Source organism: Scyliorhinus canicula, chromosome 10 (assembly GCF_902713615.1).
Source record: "Scyliorhinus canicula chromosome 10, sScyCan1.1, whole genome shotgun sequence".
NCBI classification, from domain to species: Eukaryota; Metazoa; Chordata; class Chondrichthyes; order Carcharhiniformes; family Scyliorhinidae; genus Scyliorhinus; species Scyliorhinus canicula.
In genome coordinates this window covers 51,250,539-51,267,422 of record NC_052155.1, presented here as the reverse complement: position 1 = coordinate 51,267,422, position 16,884 = coordinate 51,250,539, and the positions used below count along the sequence as shown (strand labels likewise).

At 44.4% G+C, this 16,884-nt stretch overlaps 1 protein-coding gene across 1 annotated transcript in view; it reads right to left on the bottom strand.

Moving 5' to 3' along the window:
- Positions 1-16,884, bottom strand: part of nbeal2 (neurobeachin-like 2) — a 333,597-nt gene that overhangs the window by 179,366 nt on the left and 137,347 nt on the right. The window contains exons 4-6 of the mRNA XM_038808910.1: positions 7,133-7,200; positions 5,740-5,747; positions 1,978-2,096 (exon numbers count right to left, since the gene is read on the bottom strand). Of these exons, the coding sequence (XP_038664838.1) occupies positions 1,978-2,096; positions 5,740-5,747; positions 7,133-7,200 (195 nt within the window). The remainder of the gene's footprint in view (positions 1-1,977; positions 2,097-5,739; positions 5,748-7,132; positions 7,201-16,884) is intronic.

The following is a 16,884-nucleotide window of genomic DNA, read 5'->3' as shown; positions in this document are numbered from 1 at the left end:
GTAGGTATCATTAGCAAAGTCAATATTTATCGAGCGTCTCTGGTTTGATGCAACTGAGTGACACTTGACCTTTTTCTGATGAAGACATTAGTCCAACAGTAATGCTGTGAATCAATATTTTCCAGTCATAAATCTCCATCGAAGCACTACAGTACTCAATGAAGGCTAACACTTGAAAGCTAAACCGGTGAGAAACTCCCCAGGACCCAAAAAATGACTAAGTGTCATTGAATAGCGGTGGGGATCTCACCAGTAGAGTCAGCGGGAAACTCCCTGAAAAACCCACCACAAATTAACTTAGAAATGTTTTGGCGGGCAGCACGGTTGCGCAATGGTTAGCACTGCTGCCTCACGGCACCAAAGGTCCGAGGTTCGATCCCAGTTCTGGGCCATTTCTTTTTGATGAAAAAGACTTTTCATCTTTTCCAGGTTCTTTTCGGATATTAGATAAAGCAAAGGCCCCCATATACCCACTCAGGTGGGGATGGGCAACAAAGTGCTGGCCTAGCCAGTGATGCCCACGTCCCATGTACTATATTGTTCAAGCAAAGAAGAGCAAAGTTTTCCTGCTGTCCTGGTAGACAATTATTCTTCGACCATACGACAGCATAAAAAGGGAACCCGAAACTCTATTATAAATAGTAAAAGGATAATCAATGGGTGAGGCCATTTAGAGGCTAAAGGGAATTTCTCATGGAGACAGAGTGTAACATCAGTACTTTGCACCTGTCTTCAGTAATGAGGCGCATACTGCATTTGTCACAGTAAATGTGCAGGCAATGAAAATGGATAGAACAGAAATAGTAAAAGAAAGTAACTAAAACGTTGACACTGGTCATTGTAGAAAATCCACCCATTCCAGATGGGATTAAGGAAGTAAGCTTGGAAAGTGTGGATCGTCGAGCTACAATTTTCCAATCCTCATCAGATATGGGAGAGTGCCAGAGGCCTGAAGGATTACAAACATTACCATCCAGTTTAAAGAAAGGAGAGGGAAATAAATCCATGAATTACAGGCCTATCGGGCGAATGTCGATGGTGGGGAAACCTTTAGTCAAATTATTCCAAGAGAAGATTATCGGCACTTGGAAAAGTATGAATCAATAAATTATAACCAGCACAGATTTTATTGGTAAAGGTAGTACAGTGCAGTAGTTATGTTAAATGCAATGACAATCCAGTAGTTTGGGCTAATGATCCGAAGAATGGAGCTCAAATTCCAACATAAGGCTTTGAAAATTAGAATCCATTCAACTATTTCTTGATATTAAAAAGCAGTTATCAGGGCAGCACGGTGACGCAGTGGTTAGCATTGCTGCTTCACAGCGCCGGGATCCCAGGTTCGATCTCGGCTCTGGGTCGCTGACCGTGTGGAGTTTGCACATTCTCCCCATGTTTGCGTGGGTTTCGCCCCCACAACCCAAAGATGCGCATGGTAGGTGGATTGGCCACGCTAAATTGTCCCTTAATTGGAAAAAATTAATTTGGTACTTTAAATTTATTTTTAAAAAGCAGTTATCAGTAAACTCAATGACTTTGAATAGGTCCTTTTTAAGTATTTGTAATTCTAATCCCCTACCCAAGTTGTTGACTCTTAGTTTGAGGCAACAAGTGAAGGCCAACAAATACCAATCTTGATGCCCAGATTCCAAGGATAAATTAAAGGAGCTACGCCTAGATTAGGTGAAGAAAAATTTCCAAGAACAGTGGATGAAATGGGAGACAAGGATCTTCAAGAGTATTCATTGGGGCACAGGGAATTAAGTGAGAACAAGGGTGCGCAGGAAAAGTGTGGGGAAGGGGGGTGGAGGTGGACTTAGCCTACAGTTTTCTGAATTTGCTCAGGTTTAGGGAATGCTGAAAGTAAGGAGCTAAGTGAGGAGAGCTTGAGAGAAGTTGGCCCTTAGGCTCATGTACTCAACAATAAGTGCGGTGTATCTATTAAATAATAGTCGTGTACTGATCATGTACACTCACCCTTTCAAGTGCCGCCTCCAGATTTGATATGGATCGAAGAGGCATTCACACAGGTGCAGTGCATACATTATTAACTGCTCGACTTTTGAGCTCTCTGGTAAAGCCTTCTCCTGTGGTCCCTTCTTTAACTAGAAATGAACACAAAATAAAAGGAAATAACTGTTGTCAGTAGGAAACAATTAATTACAGCACAATACACATACATTTAAATATCACTTCTAGCCTATTTCTTTCATCGTGTTGCACCAAGGTGGGAATGTCAGTGTTAGGAATAGAATATCCAAATATTTTTAGGGAAGATACTGCAATAGGTAAGGCATAGAGTAAGCCTCTCTTAACATGGCCCCATCAAACACTCATGACACATCATGGTTAGATATACAAATAAAATTCTGTCTACTCTATGCCAATTATACACATTAAATAGTAATCACAGTGAAGGTGGCTATTTAGCCCAACAGATCCTGGTGTGCATGCTTCAATTAGCCTTCTCTCAGCCTTATTCATCTCCCCCCACCAACGGATCTTTCTGTTCCTTTCTTCTTTGTGTGTTATTCACATCAGCTATCCCTTGTGGTCATGAATTCCACATTCTAACCACTCTCTGGGTAATAAGTTTCTCCTGAGCTCCCTATTAGATTTCTTACTGATTATCTTATATTGAGAGCTTGGGATTTTGCCCCTGCATTCGCTGGACAAAATAACAAGAAAAGCCAACTATACAGTCGGCATGCTGCACATCACGCTTTCCGCCTGGCCCAGCACATAGGAGAACAAACTGGAACAATTCCACCAATGGTCTCTAATCATTGTCTCGCCTGAAGTGAAAACAACATACCGTTTCAAACCCTTTCATAATCTCCATCAGGTCATTGGGGAAAATGTTTCTTGATAACTACATCAGCTCATGGTATAATTCCATTAAATCTGATTTTCACCTTTTCCACTGCCTCTTATGGGCACGGTTCTCCCAAAATATTTCTTTGTTTTTTAAATTTAGAGTACCCAATTCATTTTTTCTAATTAAGGTGCAATTTAGCGTGGCCAATCCACCTAACCTGCACTCTTTGGATTGCGTGGGTGAAACCCACGTAAACACGGGGAGAGTGTGCAAACTCCACACGGACAATGACCCAGAGCTGTGGTCAACCCTGGGACCTTGGCGCCGTGATGCAGCAGTGCTAACCATTGCACCACCGTGCTGCCCGCCAAAACATTTCTAAGTTAATTTGTGGTGGGGTTTTGAGCGAGTTTCCCGCCGGCTCTGCTGGCGAGTTCCCCACCGCTATTCAATGACACTTAGCAATTTTCTGGGGTCCTGGGGAGTTTCTCACTGGTTTAACCCACACTTAGCATTTATTTTAGCATTGGAATCTCGCCCTACATCACTAAAATATGGAGACCAGGAATGTTCACAATCTTCCAAATACACTCTGGCCAAGATTATAAACAAGTTTAATATAACGTTTCTGCTTTTCAATTCTATTCCCAGTTGGCTAGATGTGGATCAGAAGAATGCCAATAGCACAGGGTTGATTCTGGCTGAGGAAGACTTTGGTGCCTGTCTCCTTGCCCTGCCTCTGGGAGTGGAAGAAACTAACAAACCACCATTAACAAAACTGTCAAAAAAAAAAACAGCTCAGGGCAAAGCATCAGCAAGTAACATGCAAAGGACCTGCCTTTGGGCAGAGCATACATGGATGATTAATTAACTTTCCTATTGAAAATGAAATGAAACCTTGCACATATCTATTTATTAATAATAATAAAAATCACTTATTGTCACAAGTAGGCTTCAATGAAGTTACTGTGAAAAGCCCCTAGTCGCCAAATTCTGCCGCCTTTTCGGAGAGGCCGGTACAGGAATTGAACCCGCGCTGGCATTGTTCTGCATTTCAAACCAGCTATTTAGCCCATTGTGCTAAACCTGAAGCTCATTTTGCAATTGCATATCCATTATGCAAGTTTATTAACATCTTCCTGTATTTTGTTGCAGTCTTCCTCTTTATTAACTATACCCAACCCGTATGAGTAGGTTCTTCCCGGAGGTGGAAGACAGATGTGAACGGTGCCAAAGAGGCCCGGCCAACCACGCCCACATGTTCTGGTCCTGCCCCAGACTCGTGGAGTACTGGACAGCCTTCTTCGAGGTAATGTCCAAAGTGGTGGGAGTGAGGGTGGAGCCATGCCCGATAGTGGCGGTCTTCGGGGTTTCAGAACAGCCAGATCTATTCCTGGGGAGGAGGGCGGATGCCCTTGCCTTTGCCTCCCTGATCGCCCGCCGTAGAATCCTGTTTGGCTGGCGGTCAGCAGCACCGCCCAGAGCTGCGGACTGGCTGTCCGACCTCTCGGAATCTCTCCAAATGGAGAAAATCAAATTTGCCATCCGAGGGTCGGACGACGGCTTCCACAGAACGTGGGAGCCATTCATGCGACTGTTCCGGGACCTATTTGTGGCCAATGTACAAGAGGAAGAATAGTCGGGGGAAGGTAGCGGAGGGGGGGGGGGGGGGGGCTACAGGTTCGTTACGGGGGTTCGATGGCTAGCTAAGGCCCAAAACCAAGCTAAATAAACATGTTGAGGGGGGGAGGGGGGGGGGGGGGGGCGCAGTTACTACTACGAAGATGCTTACCTGTAAATATGTGTGTTAATTTTTGCGTGTTTGTTTTTGTTTGTTTTTTTTTTTCTCTCTCCTAACAATTTGTAATTTGTTCAATATAAAATACGAAAACTGAATAAAAACATTTATAAAAAAAAAAACTATACCCCTGAATTTGGAGTTATCTGCAAATTTCCAAATTGTACTTCCAATTCCCAAGTACAAATTGTTTACATAAATTATGAACAACGGTGGTCACATCACCGAACATTGTGCAACATTACTTCCTGGCTTTTACCAATCTACGTTAGCAACCTTTAACTTGAGTATTTCTGAAAAAGAGACACAGGGCTGGATTCTGCGATTTTGAGGCTATGTCTGGAGCATGTGTCTGTATTACGACCCAAAGGTTGCTGCCGCCCCCGCGGGGGACTAGCAGCTGTGCCACGTAAAACCCCCGGCTTTCCCTGCAGATGGGGACGGAGAATTGCCGGGTCTGTGGGCACGCATGTGCATGGCGGCGACCTGCAGCGGTCACATGTGCAACATAGCGGCGGCCGTGCGTGCACCTAACCTGCCAGATTGTGCCCCCCTGTAATGCCCCTTGCCAACCCCACACCACCCCCAACCAGTCCCCCCTGCCCCCGCTGAAGCCCCCCCAGCCTTGGAATGGCCCCCCCCCCCCAGTGCTGGACACAGTCTGCAACCGCCACGCGAGGTTGCCAAAACCTCAGACCACAGTGATCCACGCCATCGGGATGTCGGCCCATGGGGGCGGAGCATCTGGAGAGGGCCTTCAGGTTGACGGCCTGAGGCCGTGCTAATGGCGTGCAGCGTACTCAACTGATGATGCCGTTTTTCCGGGGGTGGAGCATCCAAAAACAGGCGCCGCCCTGGCTTTCTGCATCAAAAGGGATTCTGTGGCCAATCACCGAATGCGATTTCGGTGTTGGCAATTGGAGTATCCAGCTCATATTGTCTTAGCATTTTGTCTTGTACTTATCAAGACAGATCTTAAGATTATCAACAATAAAGGAACAAAATTTATCCCGCATTGAGAAGAAAGTGCTGATTGGCTGCAAGTGTATTTTGATTGGTAGAAGTGTTGCCATGGAGAATGCAGCATCGGAACAGTTATTCCAAGTTATGTTCAAATTTAAACCAGGCAGACTGATTCTAATGGTCAAGACATTACCGTGGGGAATGAACCAGGGAATGGCTATCTTCAAAGCATCTGTTCAATTGAAAAGGTGCATTGCATCAGCATGCTCCTCTGTCAGCAAAGGGCTGGGCTCTGTGTGTGAACACATACGACTTCTAGCATATGCAAGTGAGCCATGCTGCAAGCCCGACTGATAATCTTAAATTGGTTTGAGGTGCAATTCTTAGCAAAATTAGGATTGTTTAGCAAGTGTTGCCCAGTTACCTAATCACATCTAATTCCCCATGGCAATGTCTTAACCAATCAGAGTCAACCTGCCTGGTTTGAATTTGAACAATAGCTTGGCAGTTAACTGTTCCCTGCTACATTCTGCATTGCAATGCCTCGACCAATTAGCACTGTCTTCTCATGCAGAATAAATTGTTGTTCCCTTTACTGTTAGTAATCTGTGATCTGTCCTGATGAATGCAAAACAAAATTCTTGGACGGCATATCTCCTAATTTCAGCAATCACTAAGTTCTGTACTGCCAAATGACAATTTATCTTTTAACTCTCGGTTTCTTTTTGTTTATCTTTTTAACTCTCGGTTTCTTTCAGCTTGTATCTTATTTGTTATCTGTCCCCTGAATCCACATGTTCTGATCATGAGTAAAACGCTGTACCTTATCAAAGGCCTCTTGAAAAGACATAACGTCTACTATATTACGAAGAGAAAATGCTGGGAAATCTCAGCAGTCTGGCAGCATCTGTAGGGAGAGGAAAGAGCTAACATTTCAAGTCCGATGACTCTTTGTCAAAGCTAACAGACAGAGAAAGTGGGAAATATTTATGCTATGGAGGAGAATGAAAGATGAACCGTTTATGAGATGAGCCACATCTATAGTTCATCTCTGATGTTAGTTTCCCTGCTGTTGACTTTTCACATCTTTTGTTCCTCTCTGGGGACTGCCGTTAGCACTCTTTCCCCTTGGTTTCTGTGGCCATCAGCACCCGGTTTCCCTGGGTTTCTGTGGCTATGACTCATCTTTCATTCTCACTCCACAGTATCAATATTTCCCACTTTCTCTGTCTGTTTAACTTTGACAAAGAGTCCATCAGACTCTAAAAGGTTAGCTCTTTCTCTCTACCTACAGATGCTGCCAGACTTGCTGAGATTTTCCAGCATTTTCTCTTTGTTTCAGATCTCAGCATTCGCAGGTAATTGCTTGGTCTACTGTATTACCTTTTTCTACCCTGTTACTTCTTTTTAAATTCAATAAGGTTGGCAAGCATGATCTTCCCTTTTGAATCTTTTTTGGTTATGGGAGAAAATTCACAGAATGTTCTCCAGGTGATTTATGTGTCCAACTTAAGTCACAGGGAGTGAAAAAAGTCTTACCTCAGAAGTGACACAGCCCAGCAGGTTAACAACCTCTGGGATGAAGGTCGGAGTGACTTTTGCTTCAATATTTTCTAAATTTCTGTGTAAAAAGAAAATAGGCCTGATGACGGACACATTCGAGAGCATTCTTACAGCAGTATGAATGAATTACAGACTGGAATCTAACCAAGGATGATTTACATCTGGATTGATGGATACTTTGGACAGTCATCAGCTGAGATGTAACGTTTAGAGCAAAACTACATGTGGAGAGCCTATAGTAAGTCCTATTGGATAGAGTTTCCAATCTTGATTCATTCGAGTGTGCTCTAAAATTACATTTGCCTAACCATTAATGCTCAATTGGGGCACAGCATCACAGAATGCATTGTAATTCTTATGCATGTAAGTGGTAACCAGGTGCAATTCCATGAACAGAACTGAGACGGGTCTGCTAACTATTAGCAATTTTTTTTAAGTGTCCAGTTCTCCACTTGTGAATGATCCAATTTAAATCACTGAAGTTATACTGAAAAATTTGATCGTTTCTTTGTTGTACCACTGGTTAGGTTTTGCTAAATATTTCTGATGGGAAGGAAAAATGCTCGCGAGTGGATATGCATGGAAGATAATGAGCCTTCCGGAACATTCATTGGTGGAATCTCACAATTAGACCTGTTTGTGGGCAGAATCTAAATCTGGTAATCAGCATAAAGGATTACAAAAAACCTGAGTGAAAATGGCTTTCAGTGCAATTCACTTATATTTAAATTCCCTGATCCAGTGGCTGGTTCCACTGAGTTTGCACTCATAACTGGTGGAAACATGTGGAAATTCAACCCCTCTGTAACTAATGCCCTGGGATATGGTTGATGAAATAGTGGAGAGAGAGTTTTATTGTGTGCCTAGCTGTATCTGACATGGAAATGGGTGATGGGGCAGATACGGGCAGCACAATAGCCACAGTGGCCAGCACTGTGGCTTCACAGCTCCAGGATCCCAGGTTCGATTCCCCGCTGGGCCATTGTCTGTGCGGAGGTCTTCACGCTCCCCCCCCACCCCCCGTATCTGCATGGGTTTCCTCGGGTGCTCCAGTTTCCTCCCACAGTCCCAAGACATGCTTGTTAGGTGGATTGGCCATGGTAAATTGCCCTTAGTGTCCCAAAAAGGTTAGGAGGGATTATTGGGTTACGGGTATAGGGTGGAAGTGAGGGCTTAAGTGGGTTGGTGCAGACTCGATGGGCCAAATGGCCTCCGCTGCACTGTATGTTCTATACTGTGTATCCAACCTGTATCCAAGAAAAAGGAAAAACTGAAAATGCTGGAAGAGAAGAACAGGGAAACAGACAAGAGGGAGAAGAGGGGAAACTGTGGTGATTGCCAGGAGAGGGTAAGTGCCTGTGCACTGGGAATCTAGAAGATCATAGATGAATTTTAGCAAACATTTCCAAAGGTCATGAAACTGGACAGCAGTCACAAGTTGATATCCCTTCAACAGAATCCCAGCCAAGATACATTCCCAGCAGATAACTGGGAAAATACTCGCTCCGGAACAGGGACACGATTTATACCCATTTGGAAACATGAAGGAGGTCATGCCTCACTAACTTGATCGAGTTTTTTGAGGATGGTGACAAAGATGATTGATGATGGGTGGGCAGTGGATGTTGTTTACATGGAACATAGAACATTAGAAAAATACAGCACAGAACAGGCCCTTCGGCCCCACGATGTTGTGCCGAACTTTTGTCCTAGATTAAGAACAAATTAATCTACACTCCATTATTCTACCCCTAATCCATGTACCTATCCAACAGTCGCTTGAAGGTCCCTAATGTTTCCGACTCAACTACTTCCACAGGCAGTGCATTCCATTCCCCCACTACTCTCTGGGTAAAGAACCTACCTCTGACATCCCCCTATAATTTCCACCATTCACCTTAAATTTATGTCCCCTTGTAATGGTTTGTTCCACCCGGGGTAAAAGTCTCTGACTGTCTACTCTATCTATTCCTCTGATCATCTTATAAACCTCCATCAAGTCACCCCTCATCCTTCTCCGTTCTAATGAGAAAAGGCCTAGCACCCTCAACCTTTCCTCTTAAGACTTACTCTCCATTCCAGGCAACAACCTGGTAAATCTCTTTTGCACTTTTCCAAAGCTTCCACATCCTTCCTAAAATGAGGCGACCAGAACTGCACACAGTACTCCAAGTGTGGCCTTACCAAGGTTTTGTACAGCTGCATCATCACCTCACGGCTCTTAAATTCAATCCCTCTGCTAATGAACGCTAGCACACCATAGGCCTTCTTCACAGCTCTATCCACTTGAGTGGCAATTTAAAAGATCTATGAACATAGACCCCAAGATCTCTCTGCTCCTCCACATTGCCAAGAACCCTACCGTTAACCCTGTATTCCACATTCATATTTGTCCTTCCAAAATGGACAAATATTGACACCTCACACTTTTCAGGGTTAAACTCCATCTGCCACTTCCCAGCCCAGCTCTGCATCCTATCTATGTCTCTTTGCAGCTGACAACAGCCCTCCTCACTATCCACAACTCCACCAATTTTGTATCGTCTGCAAATTTACTGACCCACCCTTCAACTCCCTCATCCAAGTCATTAATGAAAGTTACAAACAGCAGAGGACCCAGAACTGATCCCTGCGGTACGCCACTGGTAACTGGGCTCCAGGCTGAATATTTGCCATCCACCACCACTCTCTGACTTCTATCGGTTAGCCAGTTCATTATCCAACTGGCCAAATTTCCCACTATTCCATACCTCCTTACTTTCTGCATAAGTCTACCATGGGGAAACCTATCAATGCCTTACTAAATCCATTTGTAAACTACATCCACTGCTTTACCTTCATCCACGTGCTTGGTCACTTCCTCAAAGAATTCAATAAGACTTGTAAGGCAAGACCTACCCCTCCCAAATCTGTGCTGACTATTCCTAATCAAGCAGTGTCTTTCCAGATGCTCAGAAATCCTATCCCTTTGGTAAAGCCTTTGACAAGGTGCCTCGTGGCAGACTGGTACAAAAGGTGAAGTCACATGGGATCAGAGGTGAGGTAGTAAGAAGGATACAGAATTGGCTTGGTCACAGAAGGCAAAGGCTACAGTAGAAGGGTCTTTTTTGAATGGAAGGTTGTGGACTAGTGGTGTTTCACAGGGATCTGTGCTGGGGCCTCTGTTGTTTGTAGTGTACATAAACGATTTGGAGGAAAATGTAGCTGGTCTGATTAGTAAGTTCGTGGATGACACCAAGGTTGGTGGAGTGGCAGATAGTGTTGAGGATTGTCAGAAGATACAGCAGGACATAGATAGGTTGGAGACTTGTCAGAGAAATGGCAAATGGAGTTTAATTCGGACAAATGTGAGGTAATGTATTTTGTTAGGTCTAACATAGAGGGGAAATATACTGTAAATGGCAAAACTCTTGGGAATATAGAAAGTCAGAGAAATCTGGGTGTGCATGTCCACAGATCTTTGAAGGTGGCAACACAAGTGGATAAGGTAGTCAAGAAAGCATACGGCATGCTTGCCTTCATTGGACGGGGCATTGAGTCTAAAAACTGGCATGTCATTCTACAGTTGTATAGAACCTTGGTAAGGCTGCACTTGGAATATTGCGCACAATTCTGGTTGCCACACAACCAGAGGATGTGGAGGCTTTGGAGAGGGTGCAATGGACGTTTACTAAATGTTACCTGGTCTGGAGGGTGTTAGCTATGTGGAGAGGCTGAATAGACTTGGACTGTTTTCATTAGAAAGATAGAAGTTGAGGAGTGACCTGATAGAGGTCTACATGATTATGAGGGGCATGGATAAGGTGGATGGACATACATTCTTTCCCAGGGTAGAGGGGTCAGTCACCAGGGGTCATAGGTTTAAGGTCCGTGGTGGCAAGGTTTAGAGGAGATGTGTGAGGCAGGTTTTTTATGCAGAGGGTGGTGAGTGTCTGGAACGCGTTGCCAGGGGCGGTTGTGGAAGCAGATACATTAAAAGCGTTCAAAAGGCATCTTGACAAACACATGGATAGGATGGTTATAGAGGGATACAGCACAAGGAAGTTCTGAGGGTTTTGGCAAAGGTTGGTACCATGACCAGTACAGGCTTGGAGGGCCTAAGGGCCTGTTCCTGTGCTGTATTGTTCTTTGTTCTTTTATTTTTTTTTAAATGTTAGAGAACGGAATGCTGAAATAAGATAACAACTGCATGGATCAGTGAAAACAAAAGACTGGAGAAGGAAAAAAGGCTGTTTTTTTTAGTTACAAAAGAACACAGCTCTTTTGACAAATGGTTATGACAGATCTTGGTGAACTTTGTCATCTGCAAATGTCTCTTTCCTGAGCCCCTCCCCAACCAGGATTCAGGCAGTAACTTGACAATCAGTTATGTTTTTCTGTTCCTTCAGGCCAGGGTAGGGGTTGGCAGGGGGTTATGATGAGATGGCTAATTAGCCAGACTATAATGAGCAGGTTCCTTTTGATGTCATTCAATATTTTTGCACTCAAAAGACAAGTCAGCAACCAGACTTTGAGAATGTGGTTTTTGTGGAAACATCTTGTACCTTCAGTTGCAGTAAACACTTTGCACGTTTGCATGTATTGCCCAAATGCAGGATGTAACTAACGTCAGATTGCCCAATTCGCAATATAGATGCACATCAGTTAAATAGAGTCAATTTCCTCACCAGTCCGGAATATGATGGAATACTGCCTTGTCTTGATGGGCTACAGCCCAGGGTCCTAAAAGAGACAGCTGAGGAAATTGTGGAGGCATTGGTGATCACCTTTCAGGAATCACTGGAGGCAGGAAGGGTCTCAGGGGACGAGAAAGTGGCTAATGTAATACCATTATTTAAGAAGGGAGAGAGGCAGAAGACGGGAAATTACAGGCCGGTTAACCTGACTTCGATCATTGGTAAGATTTTAGAGTCAGTTATTAAAGATGAGATCATGAAGTACTTGGAAGTGCATGGTAAAACAGGACTGAGTCAGCACGACTTTGTCAAAGGCAGGTCGTGTCTGACAAATCTGTTAGAGTTCGTTGAGGAGGTAACACGGAAGTTAGACAAAGGAGAACCAGAGGACGTGATTTATTTAGATTTCCAGAAGGCGTTTGACAAGGTGCCACACAGGAGACTGTTAAACAAGTTTAAAGCCCATGGTGTTAAGGGTAAGATCCTGGCATGGATAGAGAATTGGCTAACTGGCAGAAGGCAGAGGATGGGATAAAGGGGTCTTATTCAGGATGGCAGCCGGTGACTAGTGGTGTGCCTCAGGGGTCTGTGCTGGGACCACAATTTTTCACAATATAAAGTAATGATCTGGAAGAAGGTATTGAAGGCACTGTTGCTAAGCTTGCGAATGATACAAAGATCTATAGAGGGACAGGTAGCATTGAGGAAGCAAGGGGGCTGCAGAAGGACTGGGACAAGCTAGGAGAGTGGGCTATAAAGTGGCAAATGAAATACAATGTGGAAAAGTGAAGGTTATGCACTTTGGAAGGAGGAATTTAGGCATAGACTATTTTCTAAATGGGGAAATGCTTAGGAAATCAGAAGCACAAAGGGACTTGGGAGTTGTTGTTCACAATTCTCTTAAGGTTAATGAATGTGGTACTAAATGAATACTTTTCGTCAGTATTCACTCAGGAAAAAGATAATATTGTGGAGGAGAATGCTGACACCCAGGCTATTAGAATAGATGGCATTGAGGTGCGTAGGGAAGAAGTGTTGGCAATTCTGGACAAGGTGAAAATAGATAAGTCCCCGGGGCCGGATGGGATTTATCCTAGGATTCTCTGGGAAGCCAGGGAAGAGATTGCTGAGCCTTTGGCTTTGATTTTTAGGTCATCATTGGCTACAGGAATAGTGCCAGAGGACTGGAGGATAGCAAATGTGGTCCCTTTGTTCAAGAAGGGGAGTAGAGATAACCCCGGTAACTATAGGCCGGTGAGCCTAACGTCTGTGGTGGGTAAAGTCTTGGAGAGGATTATAAAAGATACGATTTATAATCATCTAGATAGGAATAATATGATTAGGGACAGTCGGCATGGTTTTGTGAAGGGTAGGTCATGCCTCACAAACCTTATCGAGTTCTTTGAGAACGTGACTGAACAGGTAGACAAGGGTAGAGCAGTTGATGTGGTGTATATGGATTTCAGTAAAGCGTTTGATAAGGTTCCCCACGGTCGGCTATTGCAGAAAATACGGAGGCTGGGGATTGAGGGTGATTTAGAGATGTGGATCAGAAATTGGCTAGTTGAAAGAAGACAGAGAGTGGTAGTTGATGGGAAATGTTCAGAATGGAGTTCAGTTACGAGTGGCGTACCACAAGGATCTGTTCTGGGGCCGTTGCTGTTTGTCATTTTTATAAATGACCTAGAGGAGGGCGCAGAAGGATGGGTGAGTAAATTTGCAGACGACACTAAAGTCGGTGGAGTTGTAGACAGTACAGAAGGATGTTGCAGGTTACAGAGGGACATAGATAAGCTGCAGAGCTGGGCTGAGAGGTGGCAAATGGAGTTTAATGTGGAGAAGTGTGAGGTGATTCACTTTGGAAAGAATAACAGGAATGCGGAATATTTGGCTAATGGTAAAATTCTTGGTAGTGTGGATGAGCAGAGGGATCTCAGTGTCCATGTACATAGATCCCTGAAAGTTGCCACCCAGGTTGATAGGGTTGTGAAGAAGGCCTATGGTGTGTTGGCCTTTATTGGTAGAGGGATTGAGTTCCGGAGCCATGAGGTCATGTTGCAGTTGTACAAAACTTTAGTACGGCCGCATTTGGAGTATTGCGTACAGTTCTGGTCGCCTCATTATAGGAAGGACGTGGAAGCTTTGGAACGGGTGCAGAGGAGATTTACCAGGATGTTGCCTGGTTGGAGGGAAAATCTTATGAGGAAAGGCTGATGGACTTGAGGTTGTTTTCGTTAGAGAGAAGAAGGTTAAGAGGTGACTTAATAGAGGCATACACAATGATCAGAGGGTTAGATAGGGTGGACAGCGAGAGCCTTCTCCCGCGGATGGAGGTGGCTAGCACGAGGGGACATAGCCTTAAATTGAGGGGTAATAGATATAGGACAGAGGTCAGAGGTGGGTTTTTTACGCAAAGAGTGGTGAGGCCGTGGAATGCCCTACCTGCAACAGTAGTGAACTCGCCAACATTGAGGGCATTTAAAAATTTATTGGATAAGCATATGGATGATAAGGGCATAGTGTAGGTTAGATGGCCTTTAGATTTTTCCATGTCGGTGCAACATCGAGGGCCGAAGGGCCTGTACTGCGCTGTATCGTTCTATGTTCTATGTTCTATGTTCAATGTGCAGGTTCAGTCAGCAGTTAAGAAAGCAAATGCAATGTTAGCATTCGTTTCAAGAGGGCTAGAATACAAGTCCAGGGATGTACTTCTGAGGCTGTATAAGGCTCTGGTCAGACTCCATTTGGAATAATGTGAGCAGTTTTGGGCCCTGTATCTAAGGAAGGATGTGCTGGCCTTGGAAAGGATCCAGAGGAGGTTCACAAAAATTATCCCTGGAATGAAGAACTTGTCTTATGAGGAACGGTTGAGGACTCTGGGCTTGTACATGTTGGAGTTTAGAAGGATGAGGAGGGGATCTTATTGAAACTTACAGGATACTGCGAGGCCTGGATAGAGTGGACGTGGAGAGGATGTTTCCACTTGTAGGAGAAACTAGAACCAGAGGACACCATCTCAGACTAAAGGGACGATCCTTTAAAACAGAGATGAGGAATTTCTTCAGCCAGAGGGTGGTGGATCTGTGAAACACTTTGCCGCAGAAGGCTGTGGAGGCCAAATCACTGAGTGTCTTTAAGACAGAGATAGATAGGTTCTTGATTAATAATGGGATCAGGGTTTATGGGAAGAAGGCAGGAGAATGGGGATCAGAAAATATCAGCCATGGTTGAATGGCGGAGCAGACTCAATGGGCCGAGTGGCCAAATTCTGCTCCTATGTCTTGTGGTCTGGGTGGGTGCAGCTGCAATAATACTCAAGAAACTGCCATCATCCAGGATAAGAGTCCACTTGACCAATAAATGAAAAATGAAAATCGCTTATTGTCACGAGTAGGTTTCAATGAAGTTACTGTGAAAAGCCCCTAGTCACCATATTCCGGCGCCTGTCCGGGGAGGCTAGTACGGGAATAGCATTAGCGATCCGTCATCTTAAACATTCACTCACTCCACCAATCGGCAGGGTGCGTTGTAGAGAGCCACCAAGGCTTATTTTACAGCACGTTTCAAACCCGTGACCACTGCCATCAGGATTGAAAAGAGTAGCAGGTACTCTTAGAGTGAATACCACCTTCCAATAACCAGGTCCCTTCCCAATTGAAAAACTATCCTGACCTGGCAGAATATTGTCATTCCAGCTTTGTTCCTGGGTTAAAATCCTGGAATTCCTTACTTAATGTTACTAGCAGAATATCTTTGTCACACGTGGACCGAGAGTGTGAGCAAAAGTGTTGTTACGATCCCAGTTGATGATATAACTGGACGGGAAGATTCCAGACTAGAACCCTGGCTCAATAAACCGTAACATTTACTTTTTTTAATAAAAGGTAGAGGAACAGAGTCACAGGACTGCTAATTAGTTTTAACAATAAGAAAAAAGCATTTATTTAAACATGAAAAGTTGGATTTTGATAAAGTAATAGGGGAGTAAAGGAGTACTGTAACAATTACACACAGATTTTAAGATTAACATGGATTACAAAGTACATCTTAAGGTACAATGGTCCCATTAACACACAAGATGACTGTGGTAAGTCACACTCTTCTCTGAACTGCAGTGAATGTCTGTGCGTTTCTGCTCAAAATCCCCCCAGATGTGGGGCAGCAGGGTAGCATGGTGGTTAGCATAAATGCTTCACAGCTCCAGGGTCCCAGGTTCGATTCCCGGCTGGGTCACTGTCTGTGTGGAGTCTGCACGTCCTCCCCCTGTGTGCGTGGGTTTCCTCCGGGTGCTCCGGTTTCCTCCCACAGTCCAAAGATGTGCAGGTTAGGTGGATTGGCCATGCTAAATTGCCCGTAGTGTCCTAATAAAAAAGTAAGGTTAAGGGGGGGGGTTGTTGGGTTACGGGTATAGGGTGGATACGTGGGTTTGAGTAGGGTGATCATGGCTCGGCACAACATTGAGGGCCGAAGGGCCTGTTCTGTGCTGTACTGTTCTATGTTCTATGTTCTATGATTTGTATACCGTGAGCTACCTTTCTTTTGAATTATGCTTTCGCTCCGCTGCTTCCATCAATGTTTTGCTTTCCTCGCTTTCGGGTTTTACACCTCTCCCTTCAGGTTTCCTTTGTCTGAAAGGCTTTTACACACACTCTGATGTGCAGCCACTGATTTCCACAATTATTCCAAACTATGTCTCCCAAACTGCTGTCATTTCTCACAAACCTTAGCACTCCTGCAGATACCTTTCTGGCCTTTCACCATCCAATGCCTTTCCAGCTCTGTGACTTTACTAATTTATCTTTTCTGGTTCCCAGTTTCCACTGTTCTGTTAAATCCAGTCCTCTGAGAAACTTCTCATTGGGGCGATTTAACAAAATGGAAATAAAGTCCCTTGGTGGGCACGTTTAGCCACATGTTTCTCGGAGCTCACAGCGCAGAGAACACAACGCTATTAGACGTCACTTGGGCTGGGTGGGGGCCTCAGCAGGGAACACACGGTTGAGGCCGCACATAGCCCAGTTTTCTGGATTCTCTGTTTTTGGGAGTATGTCCCCACACCGGCGTAA